This window comes from Staurois parvus, unplaced genomic scaffold (assembly GCF_062004578.1).
Source record: "Staurois parvus isolate SC_StPar_1 unplaced genomic scaffold, SC_StPar_1.0 ptg000599l, whole genome shotgun sequence".
Classification (NCBI taxonomy): domain Eukaryota; kingdom Metazoa; phylum Chordata; class Amphibia; order Anura; family Ranidae; genus Staurois; species Staurois parvus.
In genome coordinates this window covers 1,942,654-1,967,423 of record NW_028318395.1, presented here as the reverse complement: position 1 = coordinate 1,967,423, position 24,770 = coordinate 1,942,654, and the positions used below count along the sequence as shown (strand labels likewise).

The 24,770-nt window shown below is 38.0% G+C and overlaps 1 protein-coding gene across 12 annotated transcripts in view; it reads right to left on the bottom strand.

Annotated features, from left to right (window-relative positions):
- Positions 1-24,770, bottom strand: part of FOXP2 (forkhead box P2) — a 300,141-nt gene that overhangs the window by 196,160 nt on the left and 79,211 nt on the right. For all 12 annotated transcript variants that reach the window (XM_089692669.1, XM_089692677.1, XM_089692670.1 and 9 more), the window contains exon 3: positions 2,742-2,831. In XM_089692669.1, the coding sequence (XP_089548795.1) occupies positions 2,742-2,831 (90 nt within the window). The remainder of the gene's footprint in view (positions 1-2,741; positions 2,832-24,770) is intronic.

The following is a 24,770-nucleotide window of genomic DNA, read 5'->3' as shown; positions in this document are numbered from 1 at the left end:
AAGGCTTTACTTATCAGTCAGAATACTGTAGCAAAAGTGATACAAAAATTTAACAAAGATGGAACTACAACCATCTCACAGAGACATCCAGGCCGTCCATGGAAGTTAGCACCTCGACAGGAGCATCTTCTGATGAGAATATTTGAAGAAAATTGCCATGCAAATTCACTGCAGTTAGCTAAAGAAGTGGAAAGCCAAACTGGGGTTATTGTTACCCATGACACAGTACAGCGTACACTGCAGAGGAATGGCATGCATGAGTGTCGTCCACGAAGACAGCCTCTCCTAAAGCCCATGTGCAAAAATGTCTGTCTAGAATTTGCCATGGCCCATGCTCAAAAAGAAGACTACTGGGACTCTACTCTGGAGTGATGAGACCAGGATAAATGTATTTGGAACTGATGGCTTCAAAACTATATGGTGTTGGAAAGGTGAGGAGTACAAAGAAAAATGCATGGTGCCTACAGTGAAAACATGGTGGTGGCAGTGTCCTTCTTTTGGGGAGCTGCATTTCATTGATGGTACCATGAATTCACAGACACACTACTTTATATTTAAAGATAAGATGCTACCATCACTCCATGCCCTTGGTCGTCATGCACTTTTTTAACATGACAATGATCCAAAACACACATCTAAGCCACTGTTGAATTTCTGAAGAACAAGGTGAGTGATTCAGTGGCCAAGTATGTCTCCTGATCTGAACCAAATCGAACACCTATGGGGAATTCTGAAGAGACAAGTTGAGCATCACTCTCCGCCCAGCATCCAGGCTCTAAAAGAGGTCATTCTTGAAGAATGAAAAAAATAGATGTTGCAGAATGTCACCAACTTGTTCATTCCATGCCTAGAAGACTTGTGCTTTCCTTACAAATCATGGAGGTAATAGAAAATACTAGATGTAGTAGTTGTTGTGGGGTGTATTCATTTTTGCATCAACTAATTTGAGTAAAACTGAAGATTTTGTAATCTAAGTTATATTATTAACCTTAATTTCATGTAATGAGCTAAACAAATGTTCTATAGAACTCAACTTTGTCAAAATTTTGGAAATTGTTCTTGTGTTCATTGATATATTGATTAAAATCTTACTTTTGTACTCATTTATGCTGAGCACTATACATGTCAGAATAATTCTACTGCTTATTCTCAAAAGGAGTACCTAACATTTTCATTCATGCCTCTGACAACACCCCATGTAGAATAAAAGCAATCTGAAGACTTCATAGGAGATGTGTGCTCAACTAGATCATTGGAAACCAATATATTGCTTAAAAAGCACATTTTTATATATAACTGTAGTGTCAGAGTTTACAGAACTTTTTAAAGTCTGTAATACATAAAAAATAAACCAGCCAAAAGCATGCTGCCATACATCACATCTATCATTTTGCTTTTTTCTTACAATATCACTTTATTCATATAAAAATCCTTCCAGAGATAATAAATTAAACATTCAAAGTTCAATTTGTGCCAGTGCATGAGTATTCTCCACTTCATAGAGGGGGGAAACAGGTACACTTCTCTGACAGCAGTTTTATGCTGTCCTTCGGGAGACAGTTCTTCACTTACTCTCTGTATTATTTAAAACCAAAGTTATGAATTAAGATGTTGCCAAAAGCAAGTTGAGTATACTGGAGTGACTACTCAGCTGCGGGTAAAAATTGAAATTTTTATGTCTAAAGCACTTTTTTTTTGTAATAAAATATTAGATACAATGGGAAGCTACCTTTTCAGAGCTCAAATAATGTACTGAAAACAAAACACAGACTGTTGGTTTGAGAACTCTCTCGCCTTAGTTCTTTGTACAACTCCTCTGTCTTCAAGGATCATCTGTCGAATACTCAGCACTCACCATAAATACACCTATACCTGGACACAACAAAAGGTTAACATGTAGCTACACTAATGTAGCACACACAGAGTACTGTACAGTATGAAGAGCTGTTTGGGTATATTTTTGTACTACCTTGTAGCTGCAAGCAGGCAGCCTATAGAAGTGAAACAGCGGCTATACAGACTCACTCGCACAGCCAAGATGGACAGGTATACAAAAACGGGTGTACAGAACTGCATGCAAAGGGTTCTTTGTTGGGATCAGTGCACCCATCCCTGCAAAACTCACTTGTGCAAGTGAGTCTGTACAGCCGCTCCATATACAGTCACTTGTATATGCTGCCTGCACATAGCTCAGCTCTAAAGCAAAAACATAAACAACTGGCTCTTCACACTGTATGGATACTTGCGCCTATGTGAATAAGCCCTTAGGTAAAAATAACTGTATTCATACCAATTCATTTTGAATCATTTATTGTTTGGGCATTCTGTAATTGGTTGATGATTCCTTAAATGGAATAAATGCGCTTAAGCTACTATCTTACATAGACTCTGCAATTGCAGAGAAGTTTTTCCATTATACAAGAAAAACTATCAACTGCTTATTTTTCCTCATGTAGTAAAATGTAGCTCTATGCTTAATTTCCCAGGTTTTCTGGAGCCAGAATCTACAATAAGCGATTTTTCTTACTGTTTATTATTGATTATGCAAAATAATGATGTTCAGAGTATTATTGGGGCTGAACAACAAATGTATAGATTACAGCATACATGTGGACAAGTCAGGCATATGTGCATTAGTACAGGAGAGGACATGTCGTTTGAAGAGTATGTATAATTTTACTAAATTCAAAACAAGACTTTCATATGTATAAGTCAAAATGATTTAATATAATAAAGCATACCTGCAGTGGTCTTTGTTTTTCGCTGTTCTTTGGAGACTTTAGTCCACTTGTTTGTTGCTGTAAAAGAAGTTGCCTTGCTGCTTGAAGAGCCTAGACATACAAAAAACATATAGGAATAGCTTAAAAAATGTTAAATGCATTCCACAAAAATAACAGTCAACTAGAAACAATATTAACATTAACAATAAAATATATATGCTACAAAACTTTGTTTAATAATCTTTTCCACCCTACAGTGCCTTGAAAAAGTATTCACACCCCTTGAAATTTTCCACATTTTGTCATGTTAGAACCAAATACGTAAATGTATTTTATTGGGATTTTATGTGCTAGACCAACACAAAGTGGCACATAAAGGTGTAGTGGAAGGAAATGATAAATGGTTTTCAAAATGTTTTACAAATAAATATCTGAAAAGTGTGGCGTGCATTTGTATTTAGCCCCCCTGAGTCAATACTTTGTAGAACCACCTTTCACTAAAATTACAGTTGCAAGTCTTTTTGGGGATGTCTCTGCCAGCTTTGCACATCTAGAGAGTGAAATTTGTGCCAATTCTTCTTTGCTCAAGCTGTCAGATTAGATGGAAAGAATCTGTGAAAAGCAATTTTCAAGTCCTGCCACAGATTCTCAATTGGATTTAGGTCTAGACTTTGACTGGGCCATTCTAACACATGAATATGCTTTGATCTAAACCATTCCATTGTAGCTCTGGCTGTATGTTTAGGGTCATTGTCCTCCACCCCAGTCTCAAGTCTTTTGCAGACTCTAACAGGTTTTCTTCTACGATTGCCCTATATTTGGCTCCATCCATCTTCCCATCACCTCTGGCCAGCTTTCCTGTCCCTGCTGAAGAAAAACATCCCCACAACATGATACTGCCACCACGTTTCACTGTGGGGATGGTGTGTTCAGGGTGACGTGCAGTGTTAGTTTTCCGCCACACACAAAGTTCAGTTTTGGTCTCATCTGACCAGAGCACTTTCTTACACATGTTTGCTGTGGCTTCTCGCAAACTGCAAACAGGACTGCTTATGGCTTTCTTTCAACAATGGCTTTTTTCTTGCCACTCTTCCATAAAGGCCATTTTTGTAGAGTGCATGACTAATAGTTATCCTGTGGACAGAGTCTCCCACCTGAGCTGTGGATCTCTGCAGCTCCTGCAGAGTTACCATGGGCCTCTTGGCTACTTCTCTGAGTAATGCTCTCCTTGTCTGGCCTGTCAGTTTAAGTGGAGGGTCATGCCTTGGTAAGACTGCAGTTGTGCCATACTCTTTCCATTTTCGGATGATGGATTGAACAGTGCTCCATCTGAGGTTCAACGCTTAGGATATTTTTTAAAACCTAACCATGCTTTAAACGTCTCCACAACTTTATCCCTGACCTGTCTTATATGTTCCTTGGCCTTAATTATGCTGTTTGCTCACTAATGTTCTCTAACAAACCTCTGAGGGCAACACAGAACAGCTGTATTTATACTGGGATTAAATTACACACAGGTGGACACTGTTTACTAATCAGGTGACTTCTGAAGGCAATTGGTTCCACTAGATGTTAGTTTGGGGTATCAGAGTAAATGGAGCTGAATACAAATGCACGCCACACTTTTAAGGTATTCATTTGTAAAAAAATTTGAAAATCATTTATCATTTTCCTTCCACTTCACAATTATGAACCACTTTGTGTTGGTCTATCACATACAAACCCAATAAAAAAACATTTACGTTTTTGGTTGTAACATGACAAAATCTAGAAAATTTCAAGGGGTATGAATGCTTTTTCAAGGTACAGTAGCTATTGACCATGACACTACACATTTGCACTCGGTAAATACAGGCTACACATCAAGCTCAATTTCTAATTTTCCAAGGCGTACAATAGAACCTGCTAACCTGGTTGCAAAATTATGTGCTCTGGAAAATCTTTTCTTTATACTTTGGAGAGCAATCATGCTGGTCCAGAGATTGTAATACTCTATGATCTAGCACAAGCATGCAAATCAGGAGTTCAGAACTGTTGCATGCTTGTTGTTAGTAATCAAAAATTGTGTGTCAGTGAAAAGCTTTTAGGAAAAATAGCAATAGTGACTGCAATTTATGTTAAAACTTTGCAGCTGGCTTTGGTATATGCCATAGCAATGATTCAGGTGCATCTCTTCTACATGCTGCCGAAAAAAATTAAACACACATATAACACACTTTCACACACATAACATACACTAATGTACACAGTACACAGATTAAAGTGGTTATAAAGCCTAAATATGTTTTGCATTCCTTGCATTAAAGTAGAAAATGCTTAGGCAGCAGTATTCCTCCTCACATCCCCCCCCTTCCCACACACACACGTTTACCTATCTGAGCCATCATTTGATCCAACTCTGTGCCCACCTGCATGCAGCTCTTCTCTCCCCTCACTTCCTGGTTTTGCTGTGGTCAGTCAGAGCCAGGGAACAGAGAGCAGGTGGCGTGGAGTCACTCCTGAGCCACACTATCTGTGTCTATAGATACAGACAGCAAGGCTCGGGAGTGAGCCCGCACGAGTGCCCCCATAGGATGCAGATTCCTATGGGGGCACTCGTGAATGAGGAGGAAACAGGATTGATGGCAGGGTACCCAAGAAGAGAAGGTTCGGGGCCACTCTGTGCAATTCCACTGCACAGAGCAGATAAGTATTAACCTGTTTGTTATTTTTTTTATTTTTATATTTACAATAACTTTAAATAATAACACTCACATTAGAGGTAGAATAATCAATTTAGGATCTATGTTTTAGTTTAACTCCAAATTGATAAGTAAAAAAAAAAATGACTACATCACCTTTTCATTTATCAGCTTAATGTTATTGAAATGATCATAATGTTTTTGCACAGACTAAAATTACTTTGGTAAAATTTTTTGTGAAAATATAGATTTCAAAAACATTAGCATAAATATTCTGAGACACACAAATATGAACTATTCTTAAATTCTCCAGGCCCTCTGCTTTCAGAAAACAAATTCTGGAAAGTCTTTATTATATTTTTAAGTCCATAAAGCACATTTTATCATGTATGTGAAATTGGCCCACAAGCGAAAGGGTTAAAGAAAATTTGTCATAGCAAGAATACAATAATCCTTCCCCTTTGTGTTAGTAGTCCACTGATGCCTCACTTACTGTCAGGATACAAACACAGAAGGGAAGATCCCTTCATCAACAACTTGTATTGATGCAGGGAAACGTAAGTGTTTTTTTTTTTTCAATCCGCACCAACCTCCTTTCACTTGAAGGGTCCATGCACACTAAGTGGTTGAAAAAATTGCAGAAACTCTGGCAGAAAAATCAGCATAAAAAATGCTTAGAGTGGCTCGTACTGCACAAAAGTTTCTGAGAGTTTATGGGCATTTGCTTTTATAAGTGTTTTTTTTCCCCTCTGCTCATTTTTCACTGTATTCAATGTACACCTGAAAAATGTGAACTCTCCTAAATGCTGCATCACGTTTATGCGCTCTGCCCAAAAGTTCCTCTCAAAAAAACAATTCTGATGGGCTTTTTTCTGCCTGAAAATGCTTCCCTGCAAATACAGTATGCCTGTGAAGTCCCTAATGTGCATGGACAAATAGACTAACAGGGAGCTGCTTATTCAGGCTGAACAAAAAAATACCAAAAGCCTGTATAAGCAGCGTTTTTGCCTAGTGTACATGGAGACCAAGGCATCAAGGCCACACAGTACCAGCTCCACCTCATTATGTTTGCCTATTGCAACCAATAGGGAGCAGGCTTTGAGCTGTAACATACATTCTCATGCCAGTCCTTTTGGGTACACATCTGCACAGATAAATTCTTGTAGCTTTTAAGAGCATTTAGGCTTTTAGCACTTGGTTACAAAGCAGCTAATGCTGCAAGTTCTGCTGTGGCTCCAACAAGCTCCTGGAAATTCAAAAGGTTTTCTATTTGCAGCTTTACAAATATATGCAAATGTACTTACACTTGTGCTTAGTCCAAGTACATATTAAACAGTATTCCACAATATCTGTACTCCTACAGTTCTACATGTTTGAGTAGGTTAGCTATTCACACGTCATGACAAAAAAGTGGCAATGCACACCAATGATCTTGTAAGGGGGTTATACGCTATTTTAGGCAATGTCTGGATCAGTATCTACTAAATCTGGCACTGTTTCATAGCAAAGCAGCTTGCTCTCTTCATATATTTTGGGTCTCAGCTCACATTAACTCCAAGAAGGAATACCATTGACTGATCATTCTAGACTCTAGACCAGTGGTCTCCAAACTGCGGCCTTGGGACCGGATGTTGCCTTTTGCTTGCCTTTATCCAGCCCCTGGAGCACTGTTCCTCCCACTGATACGAGACATTATTCCTCCCACCGACACCAATAATGGGGCACTATTCCTCCCACCGAGACCAATAACGGGGCACTATTCCTGCCACTGGCACGGATGACTGGGCATTACTCCTCCTACTGAAGCCAATGATTTCTCCCACTACCAATGATAGGGTACTATTCCTCCCATTCACACCAACTTCAGGCCCCCCTAAAGTTTGAAGGGTAGTAAACTGGCCCTTTGTTTAGAAAGTTTGGAGACCCCTGCTCTAAACTATTAACTACAGAGTTCAAGCCATAATAACAGCGGCAGAACAGGAAATCAATAATAAAATGATAACCTCTCCTAAAAGTTAATATAACATTTCTTAATATAGTGATTGAACAGTACTGACTGACATATTCAAGGCTTTGGATATCTTTTTGTATCCTTTTACATCTGTATATTGTTCCATTACCTTGTTACGCAGGTCTTTTGAAAGATCTCTCTTTGAGAGGTCTCTCCTCTCCATGGTTCAGTATCTAGCCTGCTCAGAGCATCCATGTGAGAACTAACAAACTCATTGACTATTTATATAGAGACACTGCTTGATATTTAAAAAGTCACAGATGTGGGAAACTGACCTTTAACCACTTGCCCTTCTGAGGATTTACCCCCCTTCCTGACCACACCATTTTTTGCACTGGGCAGGAAGGGGTTAACATGAGGGGCGATCAAAGGGTTAACTGTGTGCTGGGTCCTCCCTGTCAGAGATGCCCCGCGAGTGATCACCGGCCAGGACCCGGTGACTGACAGGCATGGCCGCGAATGGCTGCATGGGTAGGGCGCGCGTGTGCCCCCTACCCGGAACTGCAAAATCACATAGAGATATATATGTGATTTTGCGCAGCCGCACCGCCCTGTAGCAATATTTCTGCTATAGGGCAGTCGGGAAGTGGTTAATTACCATTTTAACCTCTGTGTGTCACCTTGTATGTCTGTACCAAGGCCAAACATTCCAGGGTATGTAAACCTTTATTTAGGGCCATTTAGGTAATTTCTGTCATCATTATGAATTAGAACCAAACAAATATGTGATAACAAATGGCTTCATATGGTCACTATCCTTAAATAAAAAACAGTTTTTTGGCATTATCAGTCATATTTTCAATATCAATGCCAAAATTTCATAATTTCTGCCAGGGTGTGCAAACGTTTGAGCACAACTGTATAATAGCAGTATAATTTGTTGTACATATATGTAAACATCTTCCATTTTCTTCTCAGTGGAAAGGAACAACTCTGGTATATTTCCCCACAATTCAAGCACCTGGCATTAATAATATGGTAAAACAGGCACTTGTAACTGTTTTAGAATACTTGACTTACCCCCAGAGATTACAAGAGGGGATTTTAAATTGCTAGGAAATTTTCATCCCATATGGACATTTTTGGTACTCTGATATAAAATAATGCAAATTAATTTAAATGTCATCTTCTCTGTGCATATAGTTTTAATTAACATCCTTCATTCCACATTCTCAAATTTGAACATAAATATTTTTCACTAAAATAATAGAGATTCAAATCCAATAAAATTCTGATGAAATTTAGAACAGAATCAATGAGTTGGTTTCCCAGATAGTGTCTAGTATCCATGACAACAGTTGCTTTGACAAGATGTGCATATGGCATTACACTGCCAGCTGGTGTGAACAATGTTTGAACTACTGCATTGAGATGCTGAGCAAACAGAAAAAGTTGCCACGTCTTAACCCTCAGGGAAAGCAGTCATCCCCTGATCAATTATGAAAAAACAGAGAGAGGTCTGCTACAGTCTGCTCCAAGCAAGTTTTTCAGCGAAAGCAGGCAGACTGTGAAAACCAAAGTAAACAAAATGAATGCACTGGCTCTATCTCCTTACAACTTTGATTTGCCTTCCCACATAAGCCTTTGGTATACGTTTGCAGAGCATACTTTTAACATTTGGAGACTTTCCCACAACAATCATGTCATTGTCTCCTAGCATTCTCAAGTAATTGCAGGTCAGTTTTCAGATTTCATTGACGCATTCCATTACTCAGTTCAACAAAAATACGGCACATCCTGAAAGTACAATAAACAATATTTGCAATGAAATACAGAGATCTCTGCTGTTAGAAAATATATAATAAATAGAAGGAGCTTTAGAAAAAGAAAACAAAATAAAAGGACATGCTGGAAAATTGAAAATCAATTATTTCCAGACGTAGACTATGTTTTCAGAATAAGGAACAGTTAGAAACATGATTTTAATTTAGGCGATAAAGGAGTATTTGGACATGAACATATGTGCATTTCTAGTGAAGATTCAGAGTTTTTACGGGCTCCAATAAATTTAACTCCACTGTAGTACAAGTTGTTACATAACGATTCACACATCTAAGATCTCATCTGACAATATATCCCATACATTGTTTTCTTTTCTTCAAAGCATGTTATAAAATAAACACGATCTTAGTATCACCAGTAAAGCAACCAGCAGCAAAAAAAGCGAGCAGCGATACATGGATAACATCAAACAATGAACTGGTCACTAGTTTTACAGACACAGAACAATTTCTTTCTTTCCTCTGGTTTACATGAGTGAAATGAAAATACTAAAGGTTTTTATTAGATATGCTCACAAATGGGGTACAACAGGTATTAATGAACAAAAAGGGCTGCATCTATATTGGTGATAGCAACCAATCAGAATCCAGATTTCTTTTTTTTTCCATAAAACATAAAAAGTTAACAGCCATTAAAAGGCTTTAAGCATAAGAAAATAATGGCCTGCTGGACGTTCCAAAGTAAGGCATTTTTGTTCCCCATAGTAACCACTGTCCTATTGTTAAAGTATTTTTAAAAATCAAAGGTAACTTTTTTGTTATAAAATAGAACACTTATTTTATCACCTTTTAAAAAGTTTATTTAACCACTTTCCCTCCTGAGGATTTACCCCCTTCCTGACCAGTCCATTTTTGTGTTACGTCGCTGCGTTACTTTAACTGACAATTGCATGGTCATGCAACGCTGCACCCAAATGAAATTTACGGCCTTTTTTCCCACAAATTGAGCGTTCTTTCAGTGGTATTTTATCGCCTGTGCGTTTTTTATTTTTTTGCGCTATAAAAAAAGAAACAATATTTTTGAATTTTTGCTATTAAATATGTCCATTGAAAAATTTTAAAAAATCAAATTCATCATAAAATTAGTCCAAAATGTATTTTGCGACATGTCTTTGCTGAAAAAAAAATCCCAATACGTGTAAATTTATTGGTTTATGTGAAAGTTATAGTGTTTACAAATGGGGGTTTATATACTGGGATTTTTTTTAAATGTTTTATTTTACTAGTATAGTGGGACTGTGGGGGACATTCTGACACTCAGGGGAACTGACTTACAGTGACAGAAATGCAGTGATCAGTGCTAAAAAAAAGCAATTGACACTGTACTAATGGCACTGGGCAGGAAGGGGTTAACATGAGAGGCGATCAAAGAGTTAACTGTGTGCAGGGAGTGTTTTACTGGGGGGCGGTGTGTGTGTTTCACTGTAATCACACTGCTTTGGATGGCTATGCTGTGCACAGCCATCCACAGCAGTATCCCCAAGCTGAAAGGGAGGACTGCCAGTAAACAAAACAGTCTTCCTCCCTGTCGATGATCGTCGGAAATCACGGGCGCCGACGAGTAACTACTGGCCAGGACCCGTTGACTGACAGACGCAAATGGCAGCGTGGGTAGGGCGCGTGCGCGGCTCATGCGTGCCCCCTACCCGGAAATGCAAAATCATGTGTATATACGTGATTTTGTGCACCCGTGCCACCCTGTAGCAGTATTTCTGCTATAAGGCGGTAGGGATGCGGTTATTACAAATGCAGGGGCCTATTTACTTAAAAAAAAAAAAAAAAAAAAAAGTCCTTGTTTTTAACCACTTGCCATCCAGAGGATTTACCCCCCTTCCTGACATGGCCATTTTTTGCGATACGGCGTTGCGTTACTTTAATGGACAATACAACGCTGTACATAAAAAAAATTTATGTCCTTTTTCCCCACAAATAGAGCTTTCTTTTGGTGGTATTTGATCACCTCTGCGGTTTTTATTTTTGCACAAAAAAATTAAAAAAAAAAAAGACCGACAAAGCAGCATGTCCCTGCTGGCAGGAAAGAGACTTGTGTTGCTTACACACAGGTCTCTCCCCTGTCAGCTTTACACAGCGATCGCCGGGTGCTGGCGGGGAATCTCCAGCCGGGACCCAGTGATTGACATCCCTAGCTACTAATGGCGGCCTGGGTAGGGCGGCACACGTGCACCTCCTACCCAGAAATGCAAATCACGTGTATATATGTGATTTTGTGCAGCCCTGCCGCCCTGTAGCAGTACTTCTACTATAAAGCAGCGGGCAAGCGGTTAAATGCCAAATGATGTAACCCAGAGTAACCAATCAAACTCTATCTTAGACTGAGCTGACTTAAAAATAGTTCTTTCTTTACTCTGGTTTACATGAGTGAAATGAAAATACTAAAGGTTTTTATTAGATATGCTCACAAATGGGGTACAACAGGTATTAATGAACAAAAGGGGCTGCATCTATATTGGTGATAGCGGTTAAAAATAGTTAAATAATTTAATAAGTTTTTAAACTTATTACTAATTACTTATTACTAATTAAGTGGTTTAAATCATTGGTTACTATGGCTCACTGCACTTATAAAACTGGGCTTAAAATCTAAGTAATGGCTCACTCTATACAATTTATGAAAGCCTCTGTTGCAAGGTTTCTTATACTGTATAGAGATCCTGTCAGCAACATAATTTCCTGTTGTAGGCTGACAATGCGAAGTCTGCACCTCCCACTGAGCAACAGCTTTGTCAGCTTTCTATGTATGCCTCTGCAGTTGGCTGCCTATCTGAAAAATATGCAGCCCAAAGGGCAACTGAGGGAATGCACATATCCAGTTATTATGAGGGTGTGTTGGTGAACAAGATGTAGGCACTGCCTCAAGGTGAAAATATGGAAAGATCAAGAGAGAAGTGCAGTGCACAAAAAGAAAGCATGACAACATATCAACCAAAAACTATGCAAAGTCAGTACATACACTTTTCCATCTTCTTCACCCTACAATCATCAGTTCCTATCATGACCCTCCTGAATAGGAAACAGTAACAGATGTCCAGTCATCTACTTGTTAAATTTGGCAAATGATTCATCTACCAATGACGTGCAATGACAATTCTAGTACCTATGTACAATAATGAAGTGGAGGACTTTTATTTATCACAAATTTTCTAATAAGAACGTCCGTGTGTTCTATGTCACAAAAACACAGCTTGCTCATTTGATGTTTTGGTGTGTAGCCAGGTATATGCCATTACCAATACCTTCAGCATCAGATATAGCCAAACCACGGTACTTGTAACTGGTGCTTACTAGGTGAACTTGCCAATACTGATAACCATGTATGTTTGCGCTCTAAATGCAGACATTTGTCCTCCTCCTTTTTTCTCCTTGCAAGAGTACTCCCTGTTGGCTCTGTCTGCACCTTAACTAACTGGGCCACAATGCCAAATATTGCCATAGAACGGTGTCTGGGAAAATAAAACACGGACCCAGCATTACTCATAAGTTAAATATTTTTTAAAAATGCAAACGGTCTGTGGAGATATTTAGCAAATTTTGGCCAGGCAAAATTATATGAGGCACCTTTGTACCTCATATATTGTTTCACAACTTTTTCTGCACTGACTTCCCTTTTTTTCAAATCAAAGCAATTAATGACTACATTTTTCACCACAGCAGGAAACCAGATCCAGAAAAACATACTTCTTTGAGCCATCGTCATCTATGTTGCTAAGATCTGTATGGGGTGGGCCACTGTCTTTAATGGCCACTACTAGTGCATGTACAATATTGCAGAAGCCATTGACTCCCAGTAGGGTACAAAACTTGCTCAGATCTGTGCAGGTCAGGCAGTGAGAAACATCATGAGTTCATATATTATAGTGCTGGGTTTGTGAAAGGGGGTGATATAAAAGTTTTACTTGAAAATTGGAAATTCTTTAGGAAATTCACTTAGGCTCCATTCACACTTGTGCAACTTGTCATGTAACTTTGGGGTCCAAAGTCCCATGGCAAGTCACACCCCATGTTTTCTAATGATTACCATTCATATCCGTGTGACTTCAAGTCATAGCAACTTGAAGCTAGTTACTGCGCTACTTTGGCCTGACTTTCATGCGATTTGAGGGCCATAGACTTCAATGTAAACCCTCCAAAGTTGTATGAAAGTCGCACCTGGATGATATATATGCGACTTGTGTGTGACTTTGCAGAGCCCAAACAATCATCCTTCGAAGCAAAGTCGAACTCATCCAAAGTGTTGTATTAAGTCACACTGTAATGAAAATCGCATCTAAAAAGTTGTTATCAGAGCAAGAGATGAGGGTAAATCATCCAATGGGGTCAAATATTCTGGTAACAATAGCATAGGATAAGAATTCCCCTATACTCTAAAGAACAACTCTGCAAAGCACTACCAGTATCCAGGGGCAGACTGACAACTCATGGGGCCCCCAGGCAATAGGGGATCATGGGGCCCCTGTGTCCTTCCCAAACTCAAAAAAGCCTATGAAAAAGGTACCAGGGGCATCTCATGGGGTCCCCTACTGACCCCGGGCCCTCGGGCAGTGCCAGAATTTCCAAATGGTCAGTCCAACCCTGCCTGTATCTATAATTACCATATAATAAATCTCAAGGCAATTTCAGAAAACTAAAACACATTATGAGTAATGTATATGCATTTTAGTTCCTTTTCTACCAACAGTCATACTGGAAGAATTAGGTGCAGTTTAGCAGGTCAGAATAAAAAAATAAACTCTGCCCCCATGAATTAATAGGAACATACCTGTGTGTCAGTTATGGTGATGCAATAATGGGGGTTGCACATGCAAAGTGTGCCTTCCACTGACCCACTAAAATACAGGTAATTACCTGTGGGAGATGCAGTGCTAAAAAGGAGGGAAGGTAGAACTCGAAAATAGGTGAGTATATGGGTCTCCTTTTGCAGGGAACTGTTTTTTTCCAGATGTTTAGTGGGATGGCAGGGTTACTTTAACTTTTTCAAATCAAACTATGTGACTGCTGTTGTTGCTTATGCAGAGTGCATTGTATGTAACCCTTTCCAACTTTACCTTGTATGTCTATGATGTTAACAAAGTAAATATACAATCACATTTCCTGCCTGAAACTATAATGACATTTCTTTTCTCATACTTTGAAATGACTGTTCTAAATATGTAGCATTAAGTGGCTGGTTGTAAACACAGCAGGTAAAGGAACCATTTTAAAAGATCAAAGATGATATAAACTCATACTGGAAAATCACTCAGACATCATATCTGTTATAGTCATTTCACAGCTCATGCTACAATTTCTCCATAGTCATTGCATCATTTTACTTTCACATTTCATAATGTACATATTTAATATTCGCAGAAACAGAATGTTATTGTGGCTAATGAAAACTGTAACGATCAAGTGCTTAAGACAGTAACACATTTCCATCAGTTTCTCTGTAACCATTAAATCAATGAGCAATTGTGTAAACTGACAAACCAAAAAATATAATAATAATAATAACAATAATATTGAGGAAATCGGCACACTTTTACATTTCTCTTGTACTGAGCATTGAAACACATTTCCTAAGCCATTTAAATGAGACAGAAAACATAAAGGTTTACAATTCATCCACTCATTACACCTGAACTAAGATCTGTGTTTGGAGACATAGATTAACAGTGTGATAGCAGAATTTGCGTATAACTGCCTTATTTCTATTTGCATTCCATTTTAAAGTCAAAGCATTCAAACTATTTATTCCCACTTTACGTTTTCAATTCTAGTGTTTCCCCAAGTTCAATTTTAACTATCCAATAACTAAATTCTTCAGAAAGTGTGACACAAGAAGTACTGTGACAACAATGAGCTTAAATGATCATTGAAGGGTATCAACTCCAATGCAAGCTCTGAGCCATGGCCACTCTGGAAGTGGCAGGCCAGGCCAAACAACTCTAAAATAATAATTACAATTATCCTGACTTAGCACATTTCATTTTTTTTTTTTTTACTTTATTGAGAGTGCACAATGTACAGTCTGTTTAAGTAACTGCACAGCTGTGTGATGTTGATTATTCCTTTGTACCCCACCACTATCCTCTGTACTGCATCTTCCCATCCCTTCATCACTCATATTCAGCCATTGAGAGGCCACTCAAGATTTAACTCGTAGGCAAGCTCACAGGAGTTACATCACAGCTGGCACCTGGCTCCATTCTCTGCATCTTATAGGAACCAGAAACTAGCCAGGAGTGTCCTCTGTATCTGCTAAATATTTTTTGGCAGAAGAGACTCTGCATGTTTCTTCTGCCAAAAAATTCTACCTCCTTGCATTTTTTTTATTAACAGAAGCTAGTTCCACAATAACACATATGTACACAATCCTTTATGATATTAAATATTGCCTTAACCATAATCATATCAATTTATATTCATAAGGCAATAAACAAATCCAAAAATTTTACAATCCATCACTCAAGAATGAATGGCATATATTGTGTAAACCAAACTGATCAAATACAAATTTATTTGAAATACCAGATGCAAACCTTGCCACATATGTAAAAATTTGCTTGTACAGCCTGACATACTTTATGTAATGGCTCAGGTATAAAAAAAAATGTATAAGTCACTTTTGAGCATTTGTATGGGTTACGTTGTGTGTCTTACAAAACTTCAATAAAAACATATTAAAAAAGAAAAAAGTGTATAATACATTAGGGCAGACAACTCTGAAGCAGAAAACTGCTCTGAGACACAAGATGATTTACATTTACTTTAAGCTTTACCATTCTGCATAAACAATCATTTCAATATATGTACAACACAATCCACTTAATTGATGTTGTACAACTAGATTGTAATTGTTCCGTATTTCCCTCCTAGATTGTAAGCTCTAACAAGCAGGGCCCTCTGGTTCCTCTTGTAATAAATTGTATTGTAATTGTAATGTCTACGCTCATGTTGTAAAATGCTGCGAAAACTGTTGCTGCTCTATAAATCCTGTATAATATTAATGAGATAATAATAATAATTTCAAGCCATTTTTTCTAGCTTTGGATAGATTGGACAAGGATTACAACTCCTATAATTTTTTACCATTAACTAGAGAGCTTTACCATTACTTTCTGTCTTTCTAACAATGGTTTCACCAGACAGGAAGTGATGGAAAATCTACAACAGGGACACATAGGGAAGTGAAAATCTGACAGGTGTTCTAGTTTTTCCTGAGTCTATTCTCTTTTTCTGTCTGTGTTGCTGTAGGAGAAAACCCCTCACTACCTGTCTGGTAAAAGGTTGTTAGCAGGACAGGAATAGAGGGGAAATAAAATGGAGTCCTGGGTTGCAGTAAAAACCTAACTTCTAACTATTCCCCACTCTTAAGAAAGAAGGTTTTGGCTGCACTTTATAGTACATTGTGCCAAAAACTTTATGCAGGAAAATAAAATAAAAGCTATGAAGTCATGCATGAAAATAATTAGCTTCAGTGTAAAAAGGCTGCAAATAAAAGTTACATTTTGTTAATTATACATCTTAAAATACTGATAGATAATACCTAAAAAGCTATCAAAATCTTCATCTCTTCAAAATAAACTAAGAAATTGAACTTGTGTTTGGCATATTAGATTTTATCACACATGTGAGTTGCAGTCCAAAACCACATGGTAGTATACTTTGATCTTTTGGACTGTGCTACTCACAAGACAAGTCTTAAGAAAAAACTGTCTTGGGATTAGGGTTATTGGGTGGTCTGCTAAATTAGGGCTTGATTACAGGTGGCATTTGGAAAGAATAAAATCAGTTTACAATTGGTGTGTAAACACAAATTTCTGCCTAGTAATTGCAGAATGATAAGGTATCAAATGACATTCATCTTGACACTATTATAAATTACATATGTAATAATATGTAACACATTCTGTTACTCTGTGACTTCAACATCTAATTGATACCTAAAAAAAATCATTCAAAAGAATCCCTATTAAAAAGGACATTTTTTATACTGTGGCAGAAGGAAATGCCTATATTTAGTTAAATATAAATATGTACAAATTATTAATAAGTGCACATTTAGCAATATTGCATGCAGCTTTATTTTAAATAACTTATTTAAAAATAACTCATTACCCAGTTTACTGCCAGAGGGTTTTCTGGCAGTGCAAGATTTTTAAAGTAAAAAAAAAAAAAGTCTGTTCACTAAGGGAAATATTATTTCAGACTGGATCATTGACTACTTCTCTCCATTAAACTGAAAATACGCTTATTTGTTAAGGCACAGCACATCTACATGCTTTAGCCCTAAAAAATTATAGTTTAACCTAGAAGCCTGTTGCATTTAACCAGTAAAATGAAAAATGACATCTACGCCCATTAATATCTGCAATGTATAAACAGCACAGCATGACACATTCTTGAGAGCTGAAGGCTACAAAATCCTTCTGTAACATAAATAACAAAGCACTCAGAAGCATATTGATGTTGATATTCATCTCTGAGAAAAACATTGCTGCCTAGGCTTCTTATGAAAATAGATGCAGCCCAAATGGATCTCCTGTAATTGGTTTCAGATAGCGAGGTCAGAAGAAATATGATACGAGAAACTATTATGTGGAACAGGAGAAACAAGAATGTTTACACAGGCCCTCCCCCATTTTACAGGCCAGAGGTACCTATGCCATATGCTCTTGATAGATAACTAGTCCTAAAATGAGGACAGCGCGTACTGTAATTTTTTTTAATCTGCATTACTTCCATGTAATAGTTGAACATAACTATTTAATTATTTTCATGTTTTATCTGTCTGCAATAGATACATAATAACCAACATCACACATAAGTTACACAGACAGAAAAGTATGTCAGCACTTTTTTTTTAATATTTAACTTTGCTGCTAGACCATACTTTACTACAAACTACCTACCCCTCCAGCAAGTATGGCTTAAAAGATGTCTTCAGGCCAAATGTTTACTACGACATGATGGAATATTATTATTATCATTATGTGCTGTGAAGTTGATGTTGACTCCTGGCAACCACATGGATCTTGTTTCTTCAGAAATATTTGTCTTCTGATCTTAATAAAGACTTGGTTGTGTTTAAGGAACTTCAGCTGAACTTACAAAAGCAGACTGGGGTCTTGATCTAAACAGTGGCATGTGTCGTGGTAGAGCAAATTCATATTAGAAAACTGTCTAAGAAAAGAGCTTGGAACAAATGCTACTTATTCTGATTATTTACAATTCTCAGATTTTTAAGTTTCCATATGTGAATGACACTTGAGACATTTTCTTCTCATTTACTATTAAATCAAGTTTAAAGTGGTTGTAAAGGCAGAAGGATTTTTTTTTAACTTACTTCCTTCTGCATGCAGCTTTCCTCTCAGCCTCCCAAAACACATACATGAGCCCAATCTTGATCCAACAATGTGCACAACAGCAGCAGCTCTCTCACTCCTCTTTGGCTCAATCAGAGCCAGTGACAAAAGAGAGGGGGCGTGGCCAAGCCTCGCTCTGTGTGTCTTATGGACACATAAAGCAGGGCTCAAGAGCGACCATGCACGAGTGACCCCATAGCAAGCGGCTTGCTATGAGAGCACTTGGTGGAGAGAGAGGAGTCAGGAGCACCGGCGGGAGACTCAAGAGGAGGATCGGGCTTCTCTGTTCAAAACCATTGTACAAAGCATGTAAGTATGATATGTTTGGTATTTCAATAATAATAATAATAATAATAATAATAATAATAAAAAAACAAGCCTTTAATATTACTTTACCATTCAGTATTGCTTAGATATTTCAATCATTTTAGGGCAAAGGAGCCTAAAGTGAACCACTTTTATAACTTTTCTCTTTTTTGTTTGCTGAATGCTTGTTTCAGCTCTGTGATTTGATATGAATAAATTCAAGTTTTAATAAGGGGTTGCCTACAGTATCCTCCACTGAGATTTATTGGCAATTTGTTGAAAAGAAATCTTCCCGTGAAAGGGTTTGGTTTAATTGTTCATTCTGCTACCTCAGGAAAGAGGTAAATGCCACTCTGTAGCACTATTGGACACAGGTGTTTCAATTACTCATTTTAAGTTTGGAGGAAATCTTTCCATCCCTCAATACAAAATGTTTGATTACTGGTGGGATCATAGCAGCAAGTATATGTGTCACAGATTTCAGAGAGCACATCAAAGGGTTACTTTTAGTGCACCTACTGCAGTATGTTCTGTGTCATCAATCACATTCAAATTTTCAAATCAGGTATGCATATTATTAGTAGCTGTGAAAAACTTCTTAGTCTTGGCATTTTTTTTTTACATTAGGCTTTCTGTATTTGGGTAATTTCTCTCCAGCAATACAAGCAGAAGTTCTCAGATCAACAGATGACTGAAAAAAGCCTGGAGTTCAAATGATACACTACAGTGATGCCCCTTTCCTCAGCGTATCTACTTTACTATAAGGCATCATACACACAGACATTGTTTGGCATAAAATATGCCTAGCATAAAAAACATGTCCCACAGCCAGGGAGTTGTAGGTGGGGCATACAGCCAGCCATAGAAGTGAATGGCTGTATGTCCCTGCACTTCTCTGCATAAACATTTTCATGCACATACAACATACAACATATATTCCTCAATTCAACCCTTCAGCAAAGAAGTATTAGAGTTTACACAAGCACAGGTGCATATAGCCATTCACATCAAAGGCTGGCTATATACCTTACCTGTGATTCCCCAGCCTTGAGAAAACCAAGTTTTTTTTACACTAGGTTTATTTTATGCCTAACTGTAGCCATGTAGCCTAATTAAAAATAACTATGGCCACACCCAAAAATACAATGACCACATTTTCATGAACCTACCAGAATGTCTTTAGAGTGTGGGAGGAAACTGGAGTACATGCATGAAACCCACACAGGCACAGGGAGAACAATGCAAACTCCAGACAGGAAGTGTCATGGCTGGGATTCGAACCAATGACCCTAGTGCTGCTAGGCAGAAGTGCTAACTATTTGATTTAGACTACATTACTCAATTGCAGAGCATCAAATGTTGCATTCAAGATCCCCAAGCTGCATGCCTTTTGACTCAGTCTTGATCTTTGCAAAGGATGGCATTAAACTTTTGGTGAGAACAAAGTAAATATAGATTCCAACAGTTTAACACTCAAAACGTAAGGCTATGGATCAATGCTCATTAGAGTTAAGGTTTAGCGGGTTAGGTGTGGTGTCAGCTTTAGGGTAAAGGTAATGTTTCAGGATCAGGTTAAACTATATGTGAACTCTTACCTTGTAAAACAGCCCATTCTGTTTAAAATAAAATGCAAGGCAAAAATTTATAAATATATATATATATATATATATTTTTTTTTTTTCAAACACTATAAGTAACTTTTCTCTTTTTTTATAAATGATTACATGCATAACCTCCATTTTCAGCTGCATTAAGGGCTTAGAAAGCTGGGGGTGGAGACTGCAAGGCAACATGTCAGCAGGAGGCAAAGAAACAGCAGTACACAGTGAATAGCTGCGCAGTGGGTGTCAGCACAAGTTTTGACCATTGGAGGACAGGCAGACTGTACTCTGAGCACAGCCAGAAAACTGAGCACAGCCAGAAAACTGAGCACATTGGAATGGATGAGCTTCTATGCTTAGCATGGTCAGTTTGAAATAGCAAAGCAGGCGGACTGGCAGGATCAACAGATATTTCTGACAAGGGAAGAAATACGAACAGAACAGCATACTTTTTAACAAAAGCACATACTACAACAGACACATATCAGGAATATGAAATGTTGGGGGAGAGGTTTACATGAGGGGGTTGACTAAAAGTTAGGTTAAAGTCAGAGAATATTGGGTGTACAGGGTTTCTTTACTGCTAGACTGATTTTCAGCACTAAACATTCCATGTTGAGAACTACTCAGCACTAAAAACCAAAGCACTGAGCCATTTGACACATCAACTTTAAGAATGCTAGCCACTGGCTTCCCTTTAGTTAATCCTTAAGCCTACTAAACATATACTATGTTATTTGTTTCCATTTATAGACAAAAAAGGAAGTAATATAGTTCCTTCACATTAATTGTGGTGGCTGGCATTTTCTGCACTGGATCAATGCTAGTCACCACAAGGGCACACAGAAAACAACATTTTTCTGTGGTGCCAGGAGCATCCTTACTGGGAAGTATGTTCATTATTATTATTATTATTACACCGAGTTTATATAGCGCCAAAGGGTTTGCTCAGCGCTGTACAATATAGGGGGGATAATACATGGCACAGTACAACAATAACAAACAACGTACGAGGGGTAAGAGGGCCCTACTCTTTCGAGCTTACAATCTAGGAGGGAGGGGGTAGTGGTACAGTAGGAAGTGGCTGAGGGGAATGAAGTGGTGGGAGGAATGAGGGAGAATGGCCGTTAGGTGAGGGTGGGGTAGGCTATATAAGCAAAGTAAAAGAAAATATACAATCTTCTTATAGATGTTGTATGTAAAAAATAAACCATACACATCAGCACTTGCTAAGCAGTAGATTAGAAGTTTAAATTAAGTGCCCACTGGGACAACTTTAAAACTGCTCATAAACACGGATTATATTTTTATGAAAATACATTTGTACAAGTCTCAAAATAAATGTTTCTAAACACAAAAATATTTATTTGCAGATAATAAAACACAAAAATGACACTAAATGCACTAATCAATTGTCCATAATTCTAAACAGATGCAATACAAACAATATTAGCAAAACCTGAACCATAATATCACATCCCCCCATAAAACAAGGCATGGGTTGCTGTCATGAACATGTTCAAACTTAAAAGGAGCCCTTTAAGTTGTGTCACTTCTGTGCTTGTAAAATCATACCAGTTTCTAGGCACACAAAAAAAAAATACAACATGGAGTATAAATGAAATACAAGAAATATAATGACCTAATTGCCACAAACCAATTTTATCACAGCAATGCTTAAGAATGAAATTACACATTTGTAGCAATTGACCTTTCACTGTAACAAGACTAATTGATACAGTAATTAAACAAGTTTTAAAAGAAATACTAGTTAATTACTAGAAAATGGATTTTTGTTCACATTTGTTTCATTGCATTACTAAATAAGGGGTTGTGGTATTTACGACTTCTACTATTAATCTAAAACAAATTCTATTTGTACTACATTATGGGTATCTTAATCACGCTAATAGGCTTGAGGCTTGTAGAATTTTATATATTCTCTGAGTTTCAGTGTACATCATACAACAATACAATGCAGCTTCCAGCCTATACAGTAACCTATAAACACCAGTTTTTAGCATTTCCTGAGGTTTACCTCAATCTGCCTTCTGTTTGTAATATAATATGAGGGAAGAAATATGTTTATACAGTATGTATGAGCTATTTCCTATATACTTTCCATACATTGCACACATTTAAAAGATAAATAAACTAGCGACACCACCTAGCAAAAAAATTAAAGAGTACTTTAAAGAAGTATTAAACCCAAAGGCAAACGTATTATATTGCAGCTTACTAATTCTTGGATGTAATATCTGCATTACTTTTATATTTGGGCTTTCCTGCCTTTATTTTCATCTGGTGATCCAGCAAGTAAGTTTGTTTTTCAACAGAACACGTTCTCCTACAAATCTAGCAGTTGGAGGGTTGAGACAAACCATTTAACATTGACAGGGGTGCTACAATCATTAGCTTTCATTTATTTATCTAAAACCTTTATCTCAAAAGAAAAAAAACTGTTGCTGTAACTGATTATGTAACTGCAGTGTGAGATGGCATTTGGCTTCAATTTGTTTAGTGTATCTAAATCTGTTAAGTATATCTGACACTCCTCTCCCCCTAGATTGACATTGCTGCTATCCAAAGGTGCCCTGTGCTCCTTCATCCAGAGTGGGGGTACTCTTATACAGGAGGTGTGTTACTGACCAGATCACCAGGTGAAACCAGGGTAAAAGCCTTAAAAAATAAAACTAATGCAGCCACCACATTGGTAAGCTACAATATATTACATTTTTGGTTTGGGGTTTAATACTGCTTTAAGGAAATATTCATGTAAAGCTTTCTAGTCCATCCAAAAAATATTTTGGATGCAAACAACCCCATATAAAATGTCAATGCAATTTGTCTTACTGGTGCTGTTTGAGTAAATAAATTATTTCTATGAATCAATGGGGCCCTGGTTTTGGAAAAGTCATAGCCTCCACTGAAGGCTTCACAGGAAACATTTCATAAACCACATTTGGTGTTGCCATTCTTTGAAGATGGTAACTGGTGGATCACTATGCTGATATCCTGGCTTTGACATTTGCATTGATTCGGAACAGGCATCCAAATCGGGAATATCAGAGTGGTGTCAGAACTCATTATCTGCATACTGGTTCCAGGTTAGTACCTCTTTAGATATAGTGACACAAAAGGATTGACATAACAGCCTGACAACATTTCTGAAATCAGCAGTGATAACTTTGTTTCCTTTAATGGAATACTTTTACAAATTAAATGAGATCTCTCAATATTCAATGCAACTAAAATATATTGCAACATGCCTTAAAGTGGTTGTAAACCTAAAAACTCTAAATTGAAATGACCAGTCTACCTCACACAGCATAACAGCAGAAGTCATTTGTCCATAGTCTGGGCAAGAAAGGATCAGCCAGTCATATGAAATTCTCTTTGCTTTCCTACAGTAAAAAAACCCCGACACATGAAAAAATATTGTGTCGCAACACCCCCTCTCCTAATTAGGAGTCTCATGCATGAACATGAGAGAAGGGGGCATGTGTCCCACAGCCATCCACACAGATCACTCCCGAAATAGCCTAGCTCAGGAATTACTCAGCAGACCGTACCAACAATATGGGCTTATCCCCCTCCTCCTCCTCCCTTAGTAGAGATAAGCACATAGTGTCAGCAGGGTCCCACTGAGTAATTCCCAACAGTTGCTCAGCTCCCTCCAGCCTATGAAAGTCTGCAGTCTCAAATGCTGCCCAGTGTTTATCGGGATAACTGTATTCTCAGTCTCCTCAGGTTGGAGCTGACTCCTAATTAGTCTGTCAGTCACAGGAGAAAGGGTGCGCCGACACAAATTGTTTTCATGTGTCGGGTTTTTTGACTGTAGGAAAACAGAGAGGATTTCAGATGACTGGCTGTTCCTTTTTTGGCCAGACTAAGAACAGATGCCTTCTGCTGTTATGCTGTGTGAGGTAGACTAGTAATTTCAATTTAGATTTTTTGGGTTTACAACCATTTTAAGACAAAGTGCATTACTGCCTCTATTTTCAAGCACATCTGGTGTGAACATTCCATAAAGTTGTCCCGCTAGACGCACAGGTGTCAAACTGGCTGTCCTCGAGCTGTCGGGGAACTACAAGTCCCATGAGGCATTGCAAAGCTGACAGTTACAAGCATGACTCCAACAGGCAGAGGCATGATGGGACTTGTTGTTCTGCAACAACTGGAGGGCAGTCAGTTTGACACCCCTGCGCTAGAGAGATGGCATTTTCCAAAATGGTAAAGTAGTATGCTGCAGATAAACCTAGTGGGATTGATTTTTTTCATGTAAAAAAAGTAAGAAGTGGTTTC